The following is a 25,659-nucleotide window of genomic DNA, read 5'->3' as shown; positions in this document are numbered from 1 at the left end:
TCCTTACATGGGTGGTCAGTAATAGGAAGAACTTCTGTTATGTTGGTAGTCAGTGGGAAAATTGCAGTCAGTGGGAAAATTGCAAAAACCTTTCCATTGACCACACTTATAGGGAGCATTCTTCCTCCAACTGGCTGCCATTATAAGGGTCGATATTCCTCCAACTGACTACCATTGTAAGGGGGGCACTCTTCCTCCAACTGACTACCAAAATAAGGAGAATATTTCCTCCAAATGAACACACCAATGTAAGGAGCATTCTTCCCATTGACCAGCAATGTAAGGGGCATTTTTTTCTCCAACTGACCACCAGTGTAAGGGGCATTTACCTCCAAGTAACCAAAATGTAGGAACCATTTTTCTTTTTGATCATCAATGGTAGGGGCATTTTTCCCACAGAACAACAGGCATTCTTCCTTTCTTCCACTGACCAATATAGGAATTCTAAAAAAAAATGCCCCTTTCATTGGTGATCAGCCCTCATGTCACTAATATTAACTGTAGTTTTCAATGCAATAATTATGTATTTTGCATGCAATAATAAAAATAAATTTACTGTTGCAATTTCTTTTCTGCCAATTATCCTAATTTCATAGTTATTACTGAAAACTATTTTGATGTATAGAGGAGGGGTGTGTTACAAAATGATCTGCTCCAGGTATTTAATATAATAGATACAAGACTGACACATGATTCTCTGTAAATTGCATGCCGATTTCATTTTTACCCTCTCTTCACTGGAAACCGTCACACTACCCCTTTCAATACTTTCAACTAGCCATAGGCCATACTACGCAAGAACTTGCTCTGGTCACATAAAACCAAGCTTAATCAGGCAGTGTGGTGCAAGTCCTTCATCCAGCTTGCTTGTTATGTCTCAAATGCTCTTCTTCAAATGCATTTTTTTCCATATTTTTTTTACTCCCTTTTTAAAAAGCTATTACCGTATTTTTCGCCGTATAAGACGCACCTGACCATAAGACGCACCTAGGTTTTAAAGGCATAAAACAGGAAAAAAAAAATTCTGAACTAATGGACTGCAGACACAGTACAGGAGATGACCAGAGACTGCGGACAGCACAGGGATGACCAGAGACTGCGGACAGCACAGGGATGACCAGAGACTGCGGACAGTACAGATGACTGCTGACCTTTGGGGAGGTGGGGAGCGGGTACCTGAATTTGACGGGTACCCGATCTTACCTGTTCCTCGATCCAGCCGCGCGCTGTCTTCCCGGCTTCTGTAATGGCGCTCGGCATGACAGCCGGGTGCCCAGTGCGCATGAGCGAGAAGCACTTGCGCTTTGTGATTGGTCCGGCGGCTTCTGGGATCTGTCATGTGTCCCAGGTGCCGCCTTACCATTCACAAAGCGCACCGCTTCTTGAGCATGCGCATTTGGCTGTCATGCCCAGTGCCCACACTACAGAAGCCGGGAAGACAGCACGCCGCTGGATAGAGGAACAGGTAAGGTCCCGCTGCAGAGCTGAGCGGCCGGCCCAGTATTCTGACACGGCCGCGGTGGAAATACCGGACCGGCCGCTCCATATTCGCCTTATAAGACGCACTGACATTTCCCCCCCAGTTTTGGGGAAGAAAAAGTGCGTCTTATACGGCGAAAAATACGGTACTTGTTTATGGAACTGGCTGAAGTGCTATCCATTTCTCAGAATCTCCAAATAGCCATACAGAAATTGTATACAACAAATGAAATGATACAACTTTGGTATAAAGTAATATTTCTTTCTTCCTTAAACATATTAAATATACAAAAGGTTTTCAAGTGCTGTTCATAACAAATCAAAATGAAAATTCCATCTTTCCGACTGGTATGTCACGATCCAAAGGCTTTGATTGTACTGCTTTCGTCTAGCGTCCCACGGCTGCCAATCTCCACTTCCACTTGCAAGTTTGAAGGCTGGGAATACAAATAGAGTCAGAAAAAAATAACAATTGACCATGATATTACAACTGCATAATTTATTTTAAAAAAAGACAAGCATACCTGTCGAGGTGACTTTACAAGCAACATTGTACGAAATCCACTTTGGGCGTTTCCTTCCTGTCTATAGAGCAGAATACGAGTACTGGGCACAAAACTCCATGAACGACCCAGGGCTGGACGAATCCTACTTGTATTGTCTTTGGTAACATGGTTAGATACCTGGAGAAATACACCAATCAGCACCATATAGTACAAACAAATCTTTAAATCAACAAGCAGAAGTTATCTGCAGTAGCTTGAACTACACAATAGCTCATAACGTAGCCATTATGATGAAATATAATATATGATACAATTATTATTACATATGAACACAATACAGTAACAAGACATTTAACATGGTACAGGTCACAATGACCAGTGGGGTTTATTTTTAAACAAGGTCTGCAGCAAATTCTGTTATTGAAATGTGGAGATTATACTATAGTAAGCCAAAGCTTGGCTTATTTTCCAAATAAGTCTACCATCTCAGTGCAAAGAAAAACATTTTGGGGAACTCACAAAAACAGCGAGGCTATAATCACGAGCAAGGGTTTGTAGTTCCCGTGCCAGGTGCATCATGGCAGCCATTCCTGAAAAAGGTGAGAAAAATCTATTTCAAAAATTAACAGCTGACAACATATAAAAAGAAGATGCACAGAAAAATTACAGCTGTAGAATGATAGTTGAATATGACTGATTGCTATGTGTTGTCTCAAACAGTTTATCAACTAGACATTTACATAATAAAAGCCCATTTTTACATTTGAGATATTTTGTCTGCTTCCCACCTTCTGTCTGCTTTCCTCCTAACAGTGGGTAGATAACAGCACATACGGAGTCAATGACTAGAAGTTTCAGAGCTTCTCCTGATCTTACCACCTAAGAAGAGAGAAATATAGTTTCAGTTCTGAATGCAAAAAGTAGGTGTAACATGCAACAGGGTCTGGTCTTCTAAGTAAACCCTAATTAATGAAACAAGGTATACAGAGGTTTCACGTTAACCTTGATTAAAGCTGAACTCCAGGCAAAAATAAAATCAAGCCCTCAAAAGACAGCTAACCGCTTTATATATAGTACAGCTAAAACAAATTGTAAGTATCTTAAATTTTATAATAAATAAATCAGGCTTTCTTGAATCACATCATCCTTAAAAAAATGCAGATCTAAGAGGTATGTAATAATGAGGCACTACCTCACAGATTAATGCACCTCCTGATGGGAGAATGACAGGCCCCATGTTATGAGAAGGATTTGTAGTGGAGACTGGGGGATACCAGGGCTAGTGGAAACAAGTATAAAAGCACACTGAGCTGATCACTACTCTGCCTATGTTTAAAGTGTTACTAAACCCAAGTCTCTGCATTCACTATATCTGGGCTTACACAGAACATGGAAATGCAATTATTTTAGTAAATATAAACTGCTAAATACCTTTTCTCATCAGCACTTAGAGCAGTCTTGTGACTTCTATCAATGTCCAGCCAAGCACATGTTAAAGCTTTTAGCAGTAGTTTTCATTCTGCTCTAGGAAGATGCAGAACCCCTGGCCCCTGTCTGGAGTGTGCTGATCGGCCCTGTGCTGGTCACATGCACTCTCCCAAGAAAAAAAAACCTCTCTAGCAATACACACCAGCTAGCGGGAGGTGAAGAGCCCCTGCTAACTGTCACATTTTTTTAAAAACGTGGCTGTGTTGGGCTTTACCCACCCAGCCATGTCACTTATTCACAGTGTTCTGTGAATGAGGAAATTACAAGTCCCAGCAGCCTTTGCGGCTATCGGCTTGTAGTTCTTAATGAATGAGCGCTGTGGTAGTTCATTGAGTTTTCCAGTCAGTAACTATCGGCTTCCCAGTAGGAGGAAGCAGATACAGTGACGGACAGGTCTGCAGGAGACCTGCATGGCATCAGCGATCTGTTGATCGTTGGTGCAACACTTTACATGCTCCCAAAACAAAAAATAATAAATGCACATTTTTTTTTACCTGCAAAAAAAAAAAAAATGTGCATTATTATTTTTGCTTGAAAGGTGAACTTATTCTTTAAAAGCATTTGTACAAGCTGCATGACATTTCCCTATATTTTTTCTAATAGATTAATACCTGTATCCTTAAACTCCATCTAATGATAATAAATAATCATCAAAATGCAGTATAGTTTTCCATAATACCTGAGAAAATATACTTCATTTTTAGCCACTAGATTGAGCTAATGATACAGGAATTTTTCTATTATAATAAATACGGGGACAATTTGTTCAGCTCGCATGAATGTTTCTGACATCGTCCAACAAATGTTTTGACTCCTTTGTGCATCCCTTGAAACTTTCAAAATAGGCCAAATTTGCACAGGACAACTATACAAAGGCAACCGATTTCATAAAGTGGCTGAACTGCTAACAGAAAAGGTCAGATAAATGTACAGTATATATTAACATTACCAAAAAGCCTTCTAAACACTGATGTTAAAAAACATAACATATGCAGAATTAAATCCCTACTCCAGGTTATAGCCAATTTCAGAAGTCTGCTCTAAATACACACGGCTATCACTAATTTTAGCTTCATACACCTTGACAAAGCAGCAATACTCTCTGATCCTTTTTCAAAGTCATCCTTCAGAGGCTTTACGTTTGGAATTTTCTGTCCTGGGGACCAGACACTAGTAGCGCGTCTCTATCCTTAAGGCCCATACATGTGATCAGAAAATCATATGTAAAATACTGCTTTCAAAGCGATCGTTAGTACACAGCTTTCGAGAGCTGATCAGGACATGTCATGCGAAATTATCCGTTGGGACAAGCATGAACATTTTTCTTGTATGATACCAGAGCGTACGATTTTCTTGTAATCAGTACAGTTCTCATCGTTTGAAAACACAATACAACACTTCCGAATTTTTATCTGTTCATAACCCAAAAAAACGCATGATTTATTTGATAATCGTGTGTACCAGGCTTTAGTTCATTGCCAATTTTTAGTCTCAACGGTGATTTTGCAGAAGTCATCATGTCATTGTGTAAGGGATCAGTGGGCAGTACTATGTTTAGGACGTAGGAACTTAATGCCCACCTTCCTTTATTGCCACCAGGCTCTGTGATGCACCAATGTCATATAGACGCACCCATGTAACACTCATAAACATGACCAATAACTGCCCACACAGAAAACTATCATACCATTGCATGGTTAGATGTGTAGTTCAATGTGGGGCAAAAAGAGATGGAGGAAATGACGCGCGGTGCCAGAGTTTTACCTCCTCCTGAACCAAGATTAGGAATTGTGATCAATAAACAATAACAAGTGATGAAATTGCAGTAAACCAGCCTCTCTCAACTAGGGTGCCAAGGCACCCTGGGGTGCTTCAGGCGTCTTCAGGGGTGCCTTGGCAAAATGCCCAAAAATTGTATACAAGCCATTAGGTGGATCAATCCTGTCCTTTATTACACAAAGCCACAGGTTTTCATTGTGGACTTTTACGACCTTCTAGCTGCCTACATCCTAACAACTAATTATATCATCAGTTCACAAGGATGACGTGTGATGGATGCACATCAGCCATGTTTGTCCCTTCTCTGCCCCTCTCCATCAGCACTGGAGTCACATTAGAGTGTGGGAGAGAAACAGAGGGACACACCAGGGGCGTATTTGCCGCAAGGCAAACAAGGAGTTTGCCTAGGGTATCACTTTTCAGGGGGGCGCCACGGCGGCGCCACCGCCCCCCCCCCCTTTCCCACGGAAGGGACACTTAGTACAGGGGCAGGCTGCTGTGTCTTACCTGGGTCCGCAACTCCGTGTCCCAGTCCCACGTCGATCTGGTCCATGAAGTGCTGCTGGAGGAGGGGTAAAGAGGTTGTCCGGTCAGTGGGTCCAGTGTCTTCATTTCCCTGGATCGCGATGTGTGGGCGGGATGACATGCCACCCCTGTCATCTGGCCACACCCCTGGGATCACTCAACAGCCTATAACAGCTTGTCCCTCCCTCTGCAAGCTCTGCCTCCTCGCCGGTGATTGGCCGCTGGAACTGTACTGGTGTCAGTGTGGGAGGAATAGTGCCCCATCACTGGTGTCAGTGTGGGAGGAATAGTGCCCCATCACTGGTGTCAGTGTGGGAGGAATAGTGCCCCATCACTGGTGTCAGTGTGGGAGGAATAGTGCCCCATCACTGGTGTCAGTGTGGGAGGAATAGTGCCCCATCACTGGTGTCAGTAAGGGAGGAATAGTGCCCCATCACTGGTGTCAGTAAGGGAGGAATAGTGCCCCATCACTGGTGTCAGTGTGGAAGTAACAGTACCCCATCATTGTTGTCAGTGGGAGGAATAGCGCCCCATCATTGATGTCAGTGGGAGGAATAGCGCCCCATCATTGTCAGTGGACGGAGCTCTAATAGGAAGAGGTGGAGCCTAAATAGGAAGGGGTGGGGTTTACAGATGAAGGGGTGGATCTTAAACAGGAAGGGGTGGGATAAATTTAGTTGCGGGGGGTGCCCGATTTTAGTCTTGCCTAGGGCAGCACAAAACCAAAATACACCACTGGGTCACACACTGGAATACTAGTTGGTACCAGTGTGCAAAGGTGTATTTGCTTTGGAAGAGTAAATCGCCTCTAACATTGGGTGTACTGGATGTGTGTAGAATAGTTTTTTACATTTTAGAATGAGGTGCCTTAAGATTGTGCAGAATTTAAAAGGGTGCCTTGAGATTATCCATAATGTTAAAGGGTGCCTTGACTGAAAAAAGGTTGAGAAACGCTGCAGTAAACTATATTGTAGCTTTTTGTCTACATTTATGGTTTGATCACAGTAAACAGCTCATCAATATAACCAGTAGGATATAATGTGAGATCTGAAGAATTCTGGAGATGGTTTCTTAAATATAATAAAAATGAATATTTTGGCTTTCATACCTGTTGGGACAAACCCTGCCGCAAATCCTGAAGTACATCTAATAATTTATACACATCAAACACATGAAACACTTCAATCCTTTGAAGAGATGCAATCTAGAAGTGACCAAAATTATATGAAAATTGTAAAAATTGTATTAGTCAACAGACTTTAAAGAAAAAGGAAAGAAGAAATCCACAAAACGTCTAATTAGTGCAGGCAATGCAACAATCAGGACAGGAGTCACTTTACAGTGATATTTTACAGTAATGATTAGCAAGGATTCAATTTGGCTTTAAGTCTGACATACATTTTTTAATTTGAATTCTAGTGATTACAAGTAGTCAGTATAAGATAAGATATCATAGTTCTGTGAACATAATTTCCTTTTTTCATTACAATATTTTTAATTTACACATGGAGCGTAGAGCATATGTTTATATATGAAGGTGATTTCCAAAATATTTTAAAAATGTAAGCATTGTTGAGGGGGCTGTGGAATTTTTACTTGCTGGTAGCGTGCAGGCTAAATAGATTCAGAGGAGAAAAAAAAATCTGTAGAGGTAATGACTAATATATAGAAATGAACAGTCAAGAAAGGGAGAGTAGAATGCTGGGGAGTAGAACAGAGAAGTAGGATTACAATAGAAAATGAATGCCACAGGCAAATATAGCCCTAAAAGTATAAAAATGTATATGTAAATTCAAAGCTACAGTAAGTAAAAAAATATGCAAAAATAAAGATCAGAAGACATTCATGCATCAATGTCCCTGTTATTAGCAGCAATTCACATGTCTAAATACACTGCTACTATGAGCCATGAATATTTGTAAGATGTGTGTCCAGTAAACTATTCCTAGCAAGGGTTTTCTGGAAAAGTGACACTGCTGTTGCAATTAAAGATTGACACCAATAAATAACTTTTCTCCTGTGAATATTCTCATATACATTCATCAACTGGGCGCTGCTGGAAATCAGCAGCAATGCCTCATTGTTACAAGGTGTGCACTCATGGGGCATACGCAGGCCAACATCACCTAACTGTGAATTTTATGGGTTCAAATCCACTACCTACCTGTTCATCCTCCTGTTCAGTCCTGGATTGTAGTAACTGCAGGAGACGAGAGCCAGTCAGGCCTCCTGTGGTGTCTATATAACAAACTCTCTGCTTTATGCTGCTAGCCACATTTACAGCGATGCTTTGGCATATCTAAAATAAAACAATTTTTGGAATGAGCTGCCTTATAGCAAATCATAAACAATTCTTTAAAACAATTGAAGAAGAGATGCAAAATGCAGTGCAAGTAACATCTACATTGAAACAATGTCCACAATAACCAGGTGAAGATTAATAAGAAAATTTGTAACAATAATTGATTATATAATAATAGAACTATTGCCACCTGTCCATATTCATAAGATCTAGTCATTGTAAATGACTAAACTTACACCAGATAAGATAAAGTACATTGTTCAAACCTGTGTTTTGCCACATCCTGCTATTCCTGCAATCTCTGTGACTTCTCCAGTGTACAAACCTGAATCCAATAGAAGGTCCAATCTAGAAGCAAATATAGAATTAAAAACAAACATATTTTATTTATATATATATATATATATATATATATATATATATATATCAAATCAATCAAATCAGTCACTCTTGGTGATGACCGTTCAGTGCTTTACCTTCACATCAAACATTTATAATAAAAGAAAGGTTTTTTATTGCAGAAGAGACTTACTATAGTCTTGTGCAATAAAAGCTTTTCGTGCTCCTGTTCTGAAGATGCTTTAAAGTGTACAATGAGCTGCGTAGCTCAGCATACATTCTCAGCATGCCTTGGTGCCGGGATTAATGATTGCACGGGAGTTACACTGCTAGGTGATCAAGGCAACAGAAGGTGCTGAACCCAAAAGAAGACCCACAGGCATCACATCAGGGGAGACGAGGCAAGTATTAAAGCAGTTCAGCTTTCAGTAAAAGGGGGGTTGACACTGTGTTAGGAGTACAAAAGGTACGGGTCAGTGATTAAGGGTAAGGTAAGGACTTCATTTAAAGGCTAGATTACCTTTTAAGATTGAAAAAAAAAAAAAAGAAAACACACAAGAAAGCTTCCAGAAAGTTTATGGTAGCTGTGAATCTTTTTCCCTCTTACACTAGATGGTGCTGTGCACATAGAAGTGTGTGTGTGTGTATATATATATATATATATATATATATATATATATATATATATATATATATATATACATACATACATACATACATACACACACACACATACATATATATATATACATACATACATACATAGAGTATGGTAAAAGAACGCATACTCAACATTACAAAATATACATATCCCCCTTACTTCATATCTGCAGAGAGAGCCATAACTTATATAACAACTCATTTGCCTGGTTTGCTAGGAGTGCTTACTAATCACTTAGGTAGGTCTCACCAGGTTTGTTTACAAAGAAAAAGTTTACTTCAATATATTTGCACGTTTTCAATATAGTAATGAAAATGCATCTCCGGTTTTGAATCTGGATGACTTCTTTACAGTTTATTTCAATTTTTCTTTAAAGTTTATTTCAATTTTGAGGTTGTGTAAGCAATTGGTGAAGGTGAGGTTACAGGCTTTTGAAAGATTCAGACCTGAACTTTGAATATCATAGGGAGCCATGTATGCTTGTGTTTGTTGTTACTTTATGTCATGCATCTCTTTTCTTTCTCTATGGAAGTCATTTGAAAAGCGGTATGTACATATGGCAAACACATGAAAGTACATGAAAGCATGCGTCTTCTTTTTGAGTTTCATGGTTCTATGCATAAACATCAAGCCAGATGTGAGGATAAAAATATAGCTACTGCTATTATTGAATTGATTTCAAAGATGCAGGCTCTGGGTCTGGCATACTGACCCTGCTTTACTACCCAGTGAATTACTGACAAGGAACATGCTTTCAGCAATTTAGATTCCTGTCTGCTTGCTCCTGGTTAATGAATCACCAGATAGTGAAGACAGGTCCACAATGACAGACATGAGTTTGCATCTATAAAAGTCAAGGATTTTTTGGAAAAGTTGGACTCTTATCTACCTAAATATTATAAACCATTTTGTATGCATACAGGCAAAGTCCCAATTAAAACAGACCTAAACACTTAAAATATATTGCTAGGAGGTTGGGTTTCTGGCTAAAAAGACTGCATGTCTATTTTGCCAAAAAAAAGGGAAATGTTTATTGGGTACACAATTTGTCTTATACACTGTACACTCCTGGCATCTGTAAGATACCACGAAAGGAGCAGGGTGCCAAAATAACGTACTCCTGTGTGCACAAGTTACATAATCAGTGGCCACCCAATGGTTGAAAAGTGAAGACGCTGTGACAGAAGCAGCACAGAAGAATTTGGCAAGAGCTGCTGACCCTTCAGCCATGTTAAAAGTTATGCTTTAAATCTATATTTACTTAAACTACAACTAAAGGCAAAACTTTTTTTAGTTTTGAACAGAGTGGAGAGGAGATTAGAACCCCTGTCAGTTTTTATTGCTGTCTGTGCCCCCATTAGGGAGATTCACCTCCTCCATTTGCCCAGTTTACCATTATCATTGAAAATGAAAGTAAAAGAAAATCACAAATTTTGGGTTGTCCCCAGAAACGTAATAAAGGGGAAATCGTCCAATGGGGACACTAGTTCTGGTGGTCTGGGGGTCCCCAATGGATTCCCTTAATTTGCAAGGATTTCCTTTCACTTCCTCTTTTTTGCTGTGGGACAGGAAGTGAAGGTAAATCTCCCCAATGGGATACATATAATATAAAACAGGCAGGGGTTATAACCCTCCCTTACTCTATCCAAAATGAAAAAAAAATGTTTTGCCTGCAGCTCTTCTGTCTTCTAGAACATGACTTTGGAACTGTGAAAAATGAATGTACCCTCATATTCATGTCTGTGAATTCTTACTTGCTGTTGCCTGTGGGAAGGATTGCTGTAGAAACCTTCAGCTCTTCATACAAGTCTGCACCATTTGAGGGGAATGAAGAGTACTGCGCAAGCAGCACACGTCTAACCGCCACAAGTGCCTGAAACACAGGATCCGCTATTACACAAAAACGTCAGTTATTCATGCTTTGTATGACCTAGATAGTGAAAAAATATTTTTGGGATTTTTTTTTAGATTTTCAAAAAGGAAAAAAAAAGGACAAATTAAAAAAGTGGGTCCATTCACAAAATGTTTTACAAATAAATATCTGAAAAGTGTGGCATGTATTTGTATTCTGCCCCTCTCAGTCAGTACTTTGTAGAACCACCTTTTCCTGCAATTACAGCTGCAAGTCTTTTTTGGGGATGTCTCTACCAGCTTTGCACATCTAGAGAGTGAAATTTCTGCCCATTCTTCTTTGAAAAATAGCTCAAGCTCTGTCAGATTGGATGGAGAGCGTCTGTGAACAGCAATTTTCAAGCCTTGCCACAGATTCACAATTGGATTTAGGTATGCACTTTGACTGGGCCATTCTAACATGAATATGCTTCGATCTAAACCATTCCCATGTAGCTCTGGCTGTATGTTTAGGGTCGTTGTCCTGCTGGAAGGTGAACCTCTACCCCAGTCTCAAGTCTCTTTCAGACTCTAACAGGTTTTCTTCTAAGATTGCCCTGTATTTGGCTCCATCCATCTTCCCATCAACTTTGACCAGCTTCCTTGTCTCTGCTGGAGAAAAGCATCCCCACAACACTATGCTGCCACCACAATGTTTCATGGTGGGGATGATGTTTTCAGGGTGATGTGCAGTGTTAGTTTTCCGCCACACAAAGTTTGTTTTCAGGCCAAAAAGTTCTGCCCAGAGCACTTTCTTCCACGTTTGCTGCTGTGTCCTCCACATGGTTTCTCGCAAACTGCAAACGGGACTTCTTTCAACAAAAGTTACCATGGGCCTCTTGGCTGCTTCTCTGATTAATGCTCTCCTTGCCCGTCCTGTCAGTTTAGGTGGACGGCCAGTCTTGGTAGGTTTGCAGTTGTGCCATACTCTTTCCATTTTCGGATGATGGTTTGAACAGGGCTTCCGTGAGATGTTCAAAGCTTGGGATTTTTTTTATAACCTAACAGTACTTTAAACTTCTCTTCAACTTTATCCCTGACTTGTCAGTTGTGTTCCTTGGTCTTCATGATGTTTGTTCACTAATGTTCTCGATCAAACCTCTGAGGGCTTCACAGAACAGTTGAATTTATACTGAGATTAAATACACACAGGTGAATTCTATTTACTAATTAGGTGTCTTCTGAAGGCAATTGGTTCCACTAGATTTTAGTTAGGGGTATCAGAGTAAAGGGGGCTGAATACAAATGCACGCCACACTTTTCCAACATTTGTAAAACATTTTGAAAACCATTTATCATTTTCCTTCCACTTCACAATTATGTGCCACTTTGTGTTGGTCTATCACATAAAATCCCAATAAAATACATTTACATTTTTGGTGGTAACATAATAAAATGTGGAAAATTTCAAGGGGTATGAATACGTTTTCAAGGCACTGTATTATATACAGTACATTCAATTGCATCTGTGGTGTTAGTGTAACTATAGGCAAAAGGTTTTTTCTTCATTTTGGATAGAGTAAGGGAGGGTTAATGTCCCTGTCAGTTATTGTTTGCCACCTGTATCCCATTGGGGACATTTCATTTCACTTCCTTTCCCATAGTCAAAACATGCGAGAGGAAACCTTCCAAAGTGAGGGAATCCTGGTGTGTTACAAGGGTCAAGAGAATGAATGTCTCTATTGGAAGATTAACCCTCTATTAGTGTTCTAATGTCAACCTAAAATTTGGGATTTTCTTTTACTTTCACTTTGATGAGAAAGGTAAACAGGACAAATAGAGAGGGTGAATAGACAGTAACAAAAGCTGACAGGTGTTCTAATCCCTCTCCACTCTATCCAAAACTAAGAAAAGGATTTGCCTTTAGTTACACCTTAATGTAATGGTACAGGATCAGATTGACGTATGCAATAGAAGCAAAAAAAAAAAACCCCAAAAAAACCAACTGATAATATATAAAAAACAGTATGTGCATATACATTTGTATTCATAGTTTCAGTTATACATTTTTTACATATGACAATGTGTTGTCTGTGCATATATACTATTGAGATTAGGAGGGAAAATGGCTAAATAGATGGAGGTAGAGGGGAGATTTGGGGTATGGGATGGCAGGCAATATGTTGCCCACTCCACGCCAACCAGCTGTACAATCCTTTGTGATGAACTAAACCATCCACTAATATGAGGTTGAAGAATGATGGAAAAAGGAGGAGTAATGTTGATAGCAATAGAGCTCTGTGTTCTGTTGTAGTGGTGAAATTAATCCATTGATTTCCTGAACTGATCACCCTGATTCCTCATACCTAATAAACATGAGGAAATTGAAGAAAATGCTTTCGGAGCGATCATCCGATAAGCTCTCAGATGTTGAGCTCAGAGCTACTGTATCAGGGGAGAGAAAGAGCATGTGAGGGGGTCTGAATCAGAAAAAAAAGCTCACTCCTGTGATGGTGGGGTGAGCAGTAATGACTAGGCCTCACTTAGCAATGTACTAGCAACGTCCTGAGGTATTCCAGTCGGGCTTCATGAGGTACATAAATGGCCTATACATATAACAAGAGCATTATTCAACTTTCGTCAGACACAGTTTGTTTTTATCCAGACACCCCTAACCTGCATAGGCAGTTCTTTGGTGAAGGTGAACTATCCCTTTAACCACAGTCCCTAGCACAAATTGGTCATACCAGGGTATCACATTTTGGCACAACATCTTTTTTTTTTTGGAGAATTTTCCAACTTTACCAATTCCTAATTTCTATTCCCCCACCAGGGCATAGCCCACACCCATTACCACCTTTCTAACTCATGTGAACTAAACAGGGCTCAGTTGGACATACACTCTCCATACTGTATGCACTGATCATGAGTAGCGATGAGACACAGCCTGTACAGAAGTAGTCAAAGGAAGTACAGTTAACCCTCACACAAAACAGTGGTTAGCACCAGCTCACATCAAACAGGATATAAAGTCTTAACGGACTGGTACAGAGTACATAGCATCCTTCACTTTCTCTCCGTCCCAGACGTCAATTTGTTGGCTTTGTGGGGAAGGCAAGAGTTCTTTTCTCCATAATTTTGGTCATGTCCGAAACTATCAAAGTTCTGGAAGGGTGTAGAATAAAATTGCCCCAAAATGTACAGATTTCCACACCCCCCACGACCTTGCCTTCTTCCTACTCCTCCACAAATAATATAAAAGCCCTCTCATCAGAACCCTAGTGAATACCACCAGATCTTGTATCCCAGTACTTTGGCATAAGCAAGATTTCCCCTCCTTGCTGCATTGGTTTGCAGAATAAACAAAATAAAAATTATATAGAATTGCTCTTCCACTATCAAGGGAACAGACAAAGTCTTTTGTCAGAGGTGGAATTACTAGAATTCACAGCTGAATACACTGAGGTCTTCTCCCCCAATTTCCTTGGCTGCTTCTTCCCCCTTATTATATATTAAACCACACAACTAAGATCCAGAATATATTGGTGCAACCACAGGCCTTTTAGTCCTGATACAGCTCCATTCCCTTAATAACCTCCAAGGAGTCTTATGTATAACTGTTTGTAAATTGTCAATTTTCTGATACCGTGGTAATGTTTATGCAATTTGACCTAGTGATATTGGACCATTTTAGGGCAAGATGTTTCCTTTCCTAGAAACAAACTTAAAGAGAATCTTTCAGGGAAAAAAATGTGCCAGGGAGGTGCCCGCACCTACCTGCTACAGCCAAATGGTGGGTCTTTCAACTCTGACACTTTCCGAGTGCCAAATCTTGCTCATCCCTTTTCTTCTGTGCAGTGACCAGTGATGTTGCCCTTCACAGTGTAGGCAAAAAGGTATGTGTAGAGCAGGAGGTAGTGGCAAGCTTGCATATTACTTCCTGCTCTGATGTACTGACTTTAGTACTTCTAGGGATACGGATGTCAAACATGTATGCAGAATTTCTGACTTTACTCTGACTAATCTCCATGCTTATCCAAAACAATGACTAAAAAAAGGTGAAGCCAAAAACAGCCAGGAAACTAGTATTTCTAGAAGGAGGACAGCAATGGTGATTGTGTATTTTTCTCACTAAATTTTTTTTAAAGATGCCACTGGCAAACATATAAAGATGTGCAGTCTCTGATAAAGCATTACCTTGTACGATAAGGAGCATTTCCGAGCAAGTTCTTCTAAATCTGAAGCCACCAAATCAACCACTATAAAACAAAGAAAAAAAATTTAAAATATTTCTAGGAAACAGCAACAGCTAGAACATTTGATGTATTATTTATTTATTTCAGGTACTTATTTAGCACAGTCAATTTGCGCAGCACTTTACATATATATTGTACATTCCAATCAGTCCCTAACCCTCAAGGGGAGTACAATCTAAGGTCCTTAACTTATATTCACACATACACATACTAGGGCCAATTTAGACAGGATCCATCATTTAACCTACCAGCATGTCTTTGGAGTTTTGGAGGAAACCGGAGTACTTGGAGGAAACCCACACAGGCACAGGGAGAACATGCAAACTCGAGGCAAGTGGTGCCGTGGCTGGTATTTGAACCAAAGGGCTCATGCAAACAGTTGATTAGGGCTGTACACCACCCAAATCAGTGTGTTTTTGCAGCGGGTAAAGTCAGATGCTTTCGATCAACTATGCAGAAGAAGCACATACAAATCAATGACAGGCTGACACTACATATAATCGCACAACTGTGAGTAGGGTTGAATGTGTGCCCCTGAACGTGAACTGTCTGCACCCAGTGAAACACGCCCATCCCTAAGTGCAGGTAATTGTTCCATCTACAACTTGCAGGTAGTGTCAGCCTATCATTGATTTACACAGGCTTCCTGTCTGTGACTGAATGGAAAAACACTGATCTCCTGTAAATGGCCTAGTTAGCCATGTCTATGAGTCCATATTGTTTACAGGTATACAGTCACTTTTGTAAATTAGGTTTTTCTACAATCTCTGTCTGCATGGAATTTCTGTGTTTTTGCTTTGTTTGTATGTTTCCTGGCCAAAAACCAAAGATGGACAGGCAGGTTATTGGCTTCTTCCCATATTGGCCCTAGCGTGTGTGTGGTGGGGGCAGTAGGGTATATTCAGGGTGTAACATGTTACAAGTACACCAGCTACACACCCCTATCACCCCCTCGATCCATCTGTTTTGACAGCGACCAGGGGATCTTCTCCCCCAGGTTGCTTTTACAATCTAAAAGCGTGGCCAAGCGGGTCTCTACTGACGTCATTCACTGACTGAGTGTTCTGTGAAAACTACACGTACCAGCTGACTTTGCAGCTGTTGGCTTGTAGTTCTTATTGAACTACTAGGGCACTATTGAGCACTCTAGGTACAGTGCTTTCATAAAGTATTCAGACCCCCATAATTTTTTACAATTTTGTTATGTTGCAGCCTAATACTACACTCAGTACCCTATAATGACAAAGTGAAAACAGAATTTTAGAAATGTTTGCAAATGTATTAAAAAGAAAAAAAACAGAACTATCACATTGGCATAGGTATTCAGACCCTTTGCAACATGACTTGAAATTTAGCTCAGGTACCTCCCATTTCTCTTGATCATTGCTGAGATATTTCTACACCGAATGGAGTCAGCCTGTGGTAAATTAAAATGATTGGACATAATCTGGAAAGCCACACATCTCTATAAAAGGCCTCACAGATTACAATGCATACTGTATCAGAGCAAAAGCCATGAGGTCAAAGGAACGGCCTGCAGAGTTTAGAGAAATTATTATTGCAAAGCACAGGTCTAGGGAAGGCGACAAAATCAAATTCTGCTGCACCAACGGTTCCCAGGAGCACAGTGGTCCCCATAATACTCAAAGGAAAAAAATTTGGCATAACCAGGACTCTTCCAAGAGCTGGTCACCCATTCCAACTTAGCAATAGGAGAAGAAGGGCCTTAGTAAGGTGTCCGTTTATGACACAGAGAATAGCTGAGATTCAGAGGATCGCAGCTATTCTCTGGTCATTCACAGTTTATGACACTCAGGAGATCAGCGGAGAACATGTTGAGCCCTTCACTGGAGATCTGTGTTCTCCCTCCAGATTCTCCAGCCCAGAGCTGGAGAATCGGAGGGACCACAAACTAAGCAGCGATAATTTACCTCTGCTTAGTAAACTGATCTTTTACTGTAATCTCGCGAGATTATAGTAAAATTAGCCGTTCTCCAGCGTTTGTAGACCATTCTCCCTTCGTTCGGAGAACTGCTTCATAAAAGGCATTCACAGGAGAACTGTGTTCTCCGAGAATGCTGGAGAACTGAGCAGCGATCTATTACCGCTGGTTCATAAACGGACACCATAGTTAGGTGACCAAGAACCCGATGGTCACTCTAACTGAGCTCCAGAGATCCAGAGAAGCACAACCATCACTGTAGCCCTCCACCGATCTGGGCTTTATGACAAAGTGGCTATACGGAAGCCTCTTCCTAATGCAAAACACATGAAAACCCACTTGGAGTTTGCAAAATAGCACCTGAAGGACTCTCATTTGTTATTTTTTTTTTTTTTCGTAAAAGTGAACTTGTCATTAACATACTTACTCTTCATCCCCTGGTCCAGGGACCTTTGCTGTTTGGTCCTGTCTGGCACTGTGCAGCCTTTCCACTGAAAATGTCCCTGCAGAATCCTATCTTACTGTTCATGGGTCCACTTATTGTTATTAGATAGCTACACTCTGTAGGACCACTCAAGCTAACATCTCCCATAGGGGAAGAAAAGAACCCAGCTGAGACATCATCTAAGGGCCTATTCACACCTGTGCATTGATCTGCGTTTGATCTGTGAAATGCAGATCAATGGAAGGACATCTGAAAAACAATTTCCAATGTCTCCTATTCACACCATAATGCTTTGTAGGTCAACAGAGCATTATGGTGTGAATAGGACACACTGGAAATTTTTCAGATGTCCTTCTGAAATGTATGCATTTTTGCTCAATGCAGCAGATGTCAACACAATGCAGAGGATATCCTGTGAAAATGCAGTATGTTTAACACACGCTAAAATGCATGTCAACTAATGTCAAAAATGTATGTCAACGGACACCAAAATGCATGTCAATGAATGTCATCCCGCTACTAAAATGGATGGAAATGTACATTTTAGCGCAAGTCAGTGTGAATTGGCCTGTAAAGAATGACTGGGTGGTGCAGGGCAGGGCTGCATGGCGATTATTGCTGCACCTGGGAGGAAGAAAAGCATTTTACTAGGAGGGCTGGACTAAGGGTGGTGAAGCCATTAATTACAGCCCAGCTCTACTGAATGTACAGTTGTCCTTTAACCTCCTTAGCGGTATTCCCGAGTGTAGCTCGGGGTAACATTTCAGTACCAAAAGCGGTAACCCCGAGCTACACTCGGGAATACCATGCGGCGCTGCTCCGGCATGTGTTCTTCACTTACCTTACCCTGCGCTCCCACGATGTGTCCCCTGCAGCGTCCCCGGCCATCTCCTCCGGCCGATGCCGGCATCCGGCTTCTGTGTCCTGTCCCTGTGACGTCGGGACGTACGGGCGCCGCCGGCGGCGGGAAATTTAAAAATTTTAAAAAATGTCATTTTTTTTTTTTTTCATTTTACACAGTAAAACATTGCTGCCTCAACCAATTTCACATACATATTGTCCCTAGTGCTTTGTCCTGTGCCCTGCCTGCATTTTGTCTGTTCTTTCTGCCTGGAAACTGAGAAATGTCCATGGCGTCCAAAAAGTGTCCCTTTAGGTCAAAAGCGGTTTAGATCAGCTAGAGAACAGCGATAGTAAATCAGAACCACTTGCAGAATTGAGTGATAATGATTCGTGGGGGAAATTCGTCATCAGAAACTGAAAACGATTTTGCGACTGAGCTCAGCAATGTGCGAACTTGGCGCTCTATTTCACATTTCAGTGTTTTTGGTTTGATTATATTATTGAATTACATTTTTTATTATTTTTATATTATTTTTATGATTATTTATTAAATTATAATTTATGATTTTGTGTTTCAAATTTTATCATACCCGGGATGTTTACTAGACTCTTGTTCGGACAGATTTCAGTGAGTTTTTCCTAAAAATTACAGCCTACAATTAAAAAAATACATATTTCCATGCAAAAAAATGGTACCGCTTTCAGCACCAAAAATCTGAAATAATCATACCGCCAGGGAGGTTAAGTGAAACTGAAAAAGACATTACCTGTTTTCACACGATTTCTTTTAAGTGTGGCAATTATATCAGATGTCAATCCAGGACAAAGCCCCTCTCGCAAGATCACCATGTCTGTAGACGAACAATTAAAAAAAAATAAGACAAATGACATGTATGCAGATAGTAAAATCATTATTGTAAATCGTTATTGCACAGAAATAGATTTCTAAATAACGAATTGCTATATAAAGGATAGAACATAGTTTAGGATACACTGGAATATCAGAGTCCATTCACTCTTCTGTGCTCAAAGACTAACTGCATACAGTATATACTTAGTATGAATGTTACATACAATGAGCTCAGGGCATCTTTCTGAGTTTAAACCGTAGGGGGCACGTGGCAGGTGTTAAAATGAATTGTGTGATGGAAACCTTACTGTATTTTAAAGCTGAAATCCAGGTTTGATCTGTATTGCAAACTTACACTGTCCAGCTTGGACTATTGTAGGTATGCATATTTAATACCTGGGGGGGGCTCTGGAGAAACTGAAAATCATCACTGTAGTAATCAGTGCTACTACAGTAATAGTTGCAATCTTCTGAGTCGTGTGGCTTCCCCTCTGCACACTGACCACAAGGGGTTGATTGTTTGGCCACTAGTCACACAATGGCTTGAATTTAAATTTTTTTTTTGTGACATCACAATCTCCACCTTGACCAATCAGCAAATGTGTGTAATCACATGTTACAGTGCACACACAATAGCGCGAATGGGCCCTAAAAGATTTTGTGACACACTGGGGTTGATTTACTAAAGATAAATAGCCTGTGCACTGCAAGTGCAGTTGCTTTAGATCTGAGGGGAAGCTCTGAAATGAGTGAAGCTCGTATGATTTCTTTTATCCAATCATGTGCAAGCAAAAATGCTGTTTTTTTATTTTCCCTGCAAGTTCCCTTCAGGTCTAGAGCAACTGCGCTTGCAATGCACAGCCTATTAGCCTAAATAACCCTCAATGCGTATTTCGATAAAACAAGTGATGGAACTGCAGTTTTACAGTCCCCTGCCCCCACAGTGGCCATGTTAGTGCACACTACCATAGTACAAAATTATACCACAGGTTATCTTAGGTAGTCTGTACTGCCACCAAATGTGAACCATTCAAGTGAATAGGGCCACACTGCAACTTTGTGTAATGCACACAGGGGTTGATTTACTAAAACTGGAGAGTGCAAAATCCAGTGCAGTTCTGTATAGAACCCAATCAGCTTCAAGGCTTAACTGAACAAGCTGAAGTTAGAAGCTGATTGGCTACCATGTACAGCTGCACCAGATTTTGCACTCTACTGTTTTAGTAAATCAACCCCAAATACAGCGCAGTGGGCTTTCAATGGCTAACACAGGTGGTGAAGAGGCAACATATTGCGTCTATCAAATGCCTCTGAAAAGCAACCCATTGCAGTTCGCTTTTCAGCTGCACAAGTAAACGAGCCCTTAGACGGTAGTCGCTGTAACAAGCGTTCCCATTGAAAGGTTACCCCTCAACACTAGGACTGTCACCTGGCCAGTTAAAATGGGCCTTGTCCCCATTGTTATTAATGGGAAATAGAACAGAAGAAGTGCAGTGTTTCCTCAAAAAAAAAAAAAAAAAAAAAAAAGAGGCAACCCTACTCACTGCCTGTTTTGATAAATTTAAAGGCTAGATTTCCCCTCACATTATCATCAGACATCCTGGTAATAATGGTATTCAGCACAGAGATAGTTCATCTCCTCACAAAGGCACAGACAGCAATAAACATCTGACAGGAGTTTTAACTCTCCCCCACTCTATTCAAAATGGACACACTTTAACCACTTGCCTACCGGGCACTTTTAACCCCTTTGTGCCCAGGCCAATTTTCAGCTTCCAGCGCGGTTGCACTTTGAATGACAATTGCCCAGTCACGTAACATTGAAATTATTTTTTTCACACAAATAGAGCTTTCTTTTGGAGGTATTTAATCACCACTGGGTTTTTATTTTTTGCACTATAAAACAAAAAAGATAACAAAATAAAAAAAATAAAAAGTTTTTCTTTGTTTCTATTATAACATTTTGTAAACTGGTAATTTTTCCCCTTCACTGATGTGCGTTGATGAGGCTGCACTGATGGGCACCGATAGGCTGCACTGATGAGGCGGCACTGACGAGGCGGCACTGGGGGGCATTGATGAGGAGGCACTGATATGCAGCAATGATGAGCACTGACTGGTGGCACTGACAGTATTGATGGGTGTAACGACTGGGGTACAACGGCTGGGTGGCACTGATGGGCACTAAAGGTTGGTACTGGTGGGTGGCACTGATAATCGGTGCCTTGATTATCAGTACAGATGTCCTCTGTAACATTTGTCGGTTATCTGCAGTACTTTCCTAATGCTGACGACCTCCCAGAATTGAACAACCATGCTGTAGCCATCATTCAGCTACAGCGCAGTTGTAAAGTGGTTAAAGTGGTATTAAAATCAAAAATGTAATATATTGCAACTTGCCAATTTTTAGTTGTGGTGGCTGCATTCGTTTTCTTTTCTTTAGGCTTTTTCTCTCTCTCTGTTTTCCTCTGGTCTGTCAGTCTGGAAGGGGTGGGGGGATGTACTAGCAGATTTAAATACACTAACAAACTGAAGCTAAACTCCAGTTAAAGTATAGCTAAACTGTGGAGAGGGATTAGAACAGTTTTTATTGCTGTCTGTGCTCCCGTTACGGAGATTCACCCTATTTGTCCTGTTTACCGTCATCATTGAAAGTGAAAGTAACAGAAAATCCCAAATTTTGGGCTGTCTCCAGAAAAGTAATAGAGAGGAGATCTTCCAATGAGGACACTAGTTCTGGTCTTTTCACACTAGTTCACTAGTTCTGGTCTTTTTGTCTTTTCCCTTCATTTGCAGGGATTTCCTCTCACTTCCTGTTTGGCTATGGGGCACAAAGTGAAGGGAAATCTCCGCAATGGGACACAGATGACAAAAAAAAAACCTCTGTTACTCTATCCGAAAGGAAAAAAAAATGTTTTGCCTGTAGCTCTTCTGTCTTCTAGAACCCAACTTTGGAACTGTGAAAAATTAATGTACCCTCATATTCATGTCTGCGAATTCTTACTTGCTGTTGCCTGTGGGAAGAATTGCTGTAGAAACCGTCAGCTCTTCAAACAAGTCTGCACCATTTGAGGGGACTGCAGAGCACTGAGCAAGCAGCACACGTCTAACCGCCACAAATGCTTGAAACACAGGATCCACTTTGAAAATGAAAAAAAAAAAAGTTTTTCCTATATTTCTACTTTAACCCTTTGACGCGGAGCGCACGCAAACATGCAGCCTCTCGGTGTCTGGGTCTTGACGCCGAGCAGCTGCATATTTGCATGCAATTAGAAAATACATATGTGCTGAGAGCGCGTGTCCTGCATATGTCCATGACTCATGGAAAGGTCCTGATCTCCCCTTTCAATCGGGACCTTTTCCGATCATGTGACCGCTGTGACGGCAAATCATAGCGGTCACATGACTCTAAAACCCCGCCCGCCTCCAGGTTTCTGAAACTCTTAAAGGGCCATGAGGCGCTGGCGCTAATAGGTTAATACTTTATAAACAGTTACAGCAAACAACTTTTTCCTGATCATTGGAAGCACCCCTGCCAATATTAAATGGTTTATCTCATCCCGTAAACTGATACATTCTGCTGGAGAGCTTGTTCATTTGAAAAACAACAGACTTACTGGCTGAATCACCAGATGCAAATAGAAGAAAGCCTAAAAAAAAGAAACCTAATACAGGCATCACATCGAAGAATTGGTAAGCTGCAATATAATAAATGTTTGATTTGAGGTTAAATGCTGCGTTAAACATAACATTAATTGAAGTGAATGGGTAACATACCTTCACATTTACAATGTTACTCATCCCAGTGTTACAAACATTATCCCTTGTGCACACTACTAGATTTACACACTATACACAAGCACTGCCATAGACAGTAGTCTTCCTCCTACCATGCAGCCTTCCTCTACTTCAGCCTCTGAATTCCCTTTGTTTTATTAACTGGCAGTATAGACCCCAGCACAGTCCATCCACATCACATCATCTTCTTCTATAGACATGCCTCCTGCTATAGAGTACCCAGCACATCCATTCCTCACACTTCCGGGACACGATACTGCCGGTCATGTGACACCGCTTCTTCCAATCACCATCTCCGCTCTGTGTCCCCGTCTCCTATCGTCTTTCAAGTGCAGCTCTTGTCAGCATACTGCTCAGTGTGTTTGTGTGGAATAGATCCTTGTCTACCATAAAACAAATGTTTCTCCTGGTGTAGCAGAAAACACAAAGATAGCAGGGAAAACTAAACAGATAAAACTAGGGAACAGGGAAAACTGAACAGGAGATAGTGGCAACATATGTGAAATACAGAAAAAAGAACAATATAAGATGTAAGAAGTGCTGAAAGACACGACTGTGACCCAAACTGTTTATAGAGATACTAAGGGCTCATGTACATGGGGCGTTTGGAAAACTCTTCTGAACGATGGAAACTGCAGGAAAACGGAGGTTAAAAAACGTCAGTTTAGTCACGTTTGCATACTGTGTTGATGTATGTTAGAAGCATTTGCATGGAAACTGCTGGAAAATGGAGGTTAAAAAATGTCAGTTGGTCGCATTTGCATACTGTGTAGATGCGCGTTTAGAAGCATTTGCATGGAAACTGCTGGAAAACGGAGGTTAAAAAACATCAGTTTAGTTGCATTTGCATACTGTGTTGATGCACGTTAGAAGCATTTGCATGGAAACTGCTGGAAAACGGAGGTTAAAAAACGTCAGTTTAGCCGCGTTTGCATACTGTGTTGAGCGTTTACAAGTGTTTGCATGGAAACTGCTGGAAAACGGAGGTTAAAAAACGTCAGTTTGCATACCGTGTTTATGTGTGTTTGCATTTAGAAGCGTTTTTTAAAAGATAACCTTATGAGAACCTCCCAAATGCCCAGAATGCACTGAAAAACAGTAAAAAATTAACTCTTTCAGACATTTTGAGAGGAATAGAGCAGAAGCAGAGAGAGCAGTATGTGTTGAGATGACCTGTCTTTTCTGGTTGTATTCACTATGGATCCCATCATGAGCATAATGCAGCACGTTCTACCATTTTTTCCTTCACGCAAAACCTGGAACTGACTGCACTGGTGTGCTGGGTCCATTTGAATACATGGAAAATGGTTTGCATGCATGTCTGATGATGAAAAAAGGCTCTGGACAGCATCTGGATATGGAACAGTTAAAAAATGCTTCTAAACGCACATGCTTATAAACGCGGTTAACCGCGTTTATACGCATTTGAAATGCCAGTAAAATCTTCTAAACGCAAGTTTGGTGCGTTCAAAAAAATGACTGTAAACTCAACTGCCTGTAAACGACATAGTGTACATGGACACATAGGAAAACATTACGGTGAGTTCAGGGGCTGCTGAAGAAAACGCAGAAACGCTCCTAAACGTGAGTTTATCAGCTGCAGTGTACATGAACCCTAAGAGCGCTTTCCCACTGATGTGGCTGTAGCGCAGTACATTCGCTGGTTTGGTGTGGGTTAGCTGCGCTTTCCCTATTATGTCCCATCAGGCAGGAAGCAGGGTGGCTTTTGGCCATTTTTCCATCCAAGAAACCCCCAAAACCACCATGATTAAATTAATAGACCTCGCACTGTCATTCCGGGATACCAGTGCCAGTCAACAGATTTGTGGTTGTAAACCCTTACATATACGCAAATGGTGAATGGCATCAGGTGATACCCAGAGATGAAACAAATCCTCCTACATAGGTTGTACCTGTCTATCTGCAGTCTTCTCTTCTCTACAGATGTTCAAAGTGCTGAATTTATAAAGCCTGTCTGAGAGTTCAGAAAAAAGGGGGCAGAGAGCTGAAATTATACTCTGCAGAGCTTAGTGAGGAGAGCTCTGAGAGTTGATTGGAGGGAAGAGACACCCCCCCCTCCACACAGCACACAGGAACAGAGCTGAAGTTGTCACTCTGCTGGAGGTCCCTCCCCTGTCACTTTTTTCTTGGTGTTAGGAAAGCTTGTCAGAAGTGACTCCTGCTGATCGAAGACGAATGAAGCAGCAGACAGAAATTAAACCTAGTACTCTCATTTGAGACAAGCACACACTATAGATGGATATGCTTTGTCCATGTTTCATGTTTGAAGTTTACAACCACTTTAAGAGCAAGACTGTCCTGGCAAACCTGGGACATTCAACAAGTATGCAGTACCCACAGAAACAAGAGTGTTGCGGCACATAGAAAAAAGTTAAGTGTGTCTTCCTAAAAAAAAACTAAAAGTCAGCAGCTACAAATCCTGTAGCTGATGACTTTTCTTTTCCAATAATATTTATTGAAAAAAAAATATATATAGTATACAACCAGAGGAAATAACAACATAACACAAAATTGTCCTCAATCAGCTTTGAACACAATAGTAGGGCGGTGGCTGTCAGAAATATAAACAGCTTAAGGCTCCATTCACATCTGAGC

General features: G+C 40.8%; 1 protein-coding gene across 4 annotated transcripts; it reads right to left on the bottom strand.

Annotated features, from left to right (window-relative positions):
* Nucleotides 1-1,720: 1,720 nt before the first annotated feature.
* On the bottom strand, nucleotides 1,721-23,297 carry RAD51D (RAD51 paralog D). 4 transcript variants are annotated; one of them, XM_089676610.1, is made up of 11 exons: nucleotides 23,136-23,297; nucleotides 19,163-19,246; nucleotides 15,107-15,168; nucleotides 10,834-10,952; nucleotides 8,346-8,427; nucleotides 7,942-8,076; nucleotides 6,886-6,981; nucleotides 2,774-2,864; nucleotides 2,505-2,575; nucleotides 2,004-2,162; nucleotides 1,721-1,916 (listed from the first exon to the last, which is right to left on the bottom strand). In XM_089676610.1, exons 2-11 carry the CDS (start codon nucleotides 19,242-19,244, stop codon nucleotides 1,833-1,835), a joined length of 981 nt encoding a protein of 326 aa, XP_089532736.1. In that variant the 5' UTR covers nucleotides 19,245-19,246; nucleotides 23,136-23,297; the 3' UTR covers nucleotides 1,721-1,832. The 4 variants fall into 4 exon arrangements, with proteins under 4 accessions (XP_089532736.1, XP_089532737.1, XP_089532738.1 ...); XM_089676611.1 differs by lacking the exon at nucleotides 23,136-23,297 and adding an exon at nucleotides 23,023-23,041; XM_089676612.1 differs by lacking the exon at nucleotides 23,136-23,297 and adding an exon at nucleotides 22,250-22,270.
* Between the last annotated feature and the right edge of the window lie 2,362 nt (nucleotides 23,298-25,659).

The sequence above is a fragment of the Staurois parvus genome, unplaced genomic scaffold (assembly GCF_062004578.1).
Source record: "Staurois parvus isolate SC_StPar_1 unplaced genomic scaffold, SC_StPar_1.0 ptg000172l, whole genome shotgun sequence".
NCBI classification, from domain to species: domain Eukaryota; kingdom Metazoa; phylum Chordata; class Amphibia; order Anura; family Ranidae; genus Staurois; species Staurois parvus.
Note: the sequence above shows the minus strand (reverse complement) of the source record. Positions and strands in the feature narration are given on the sequence as shown.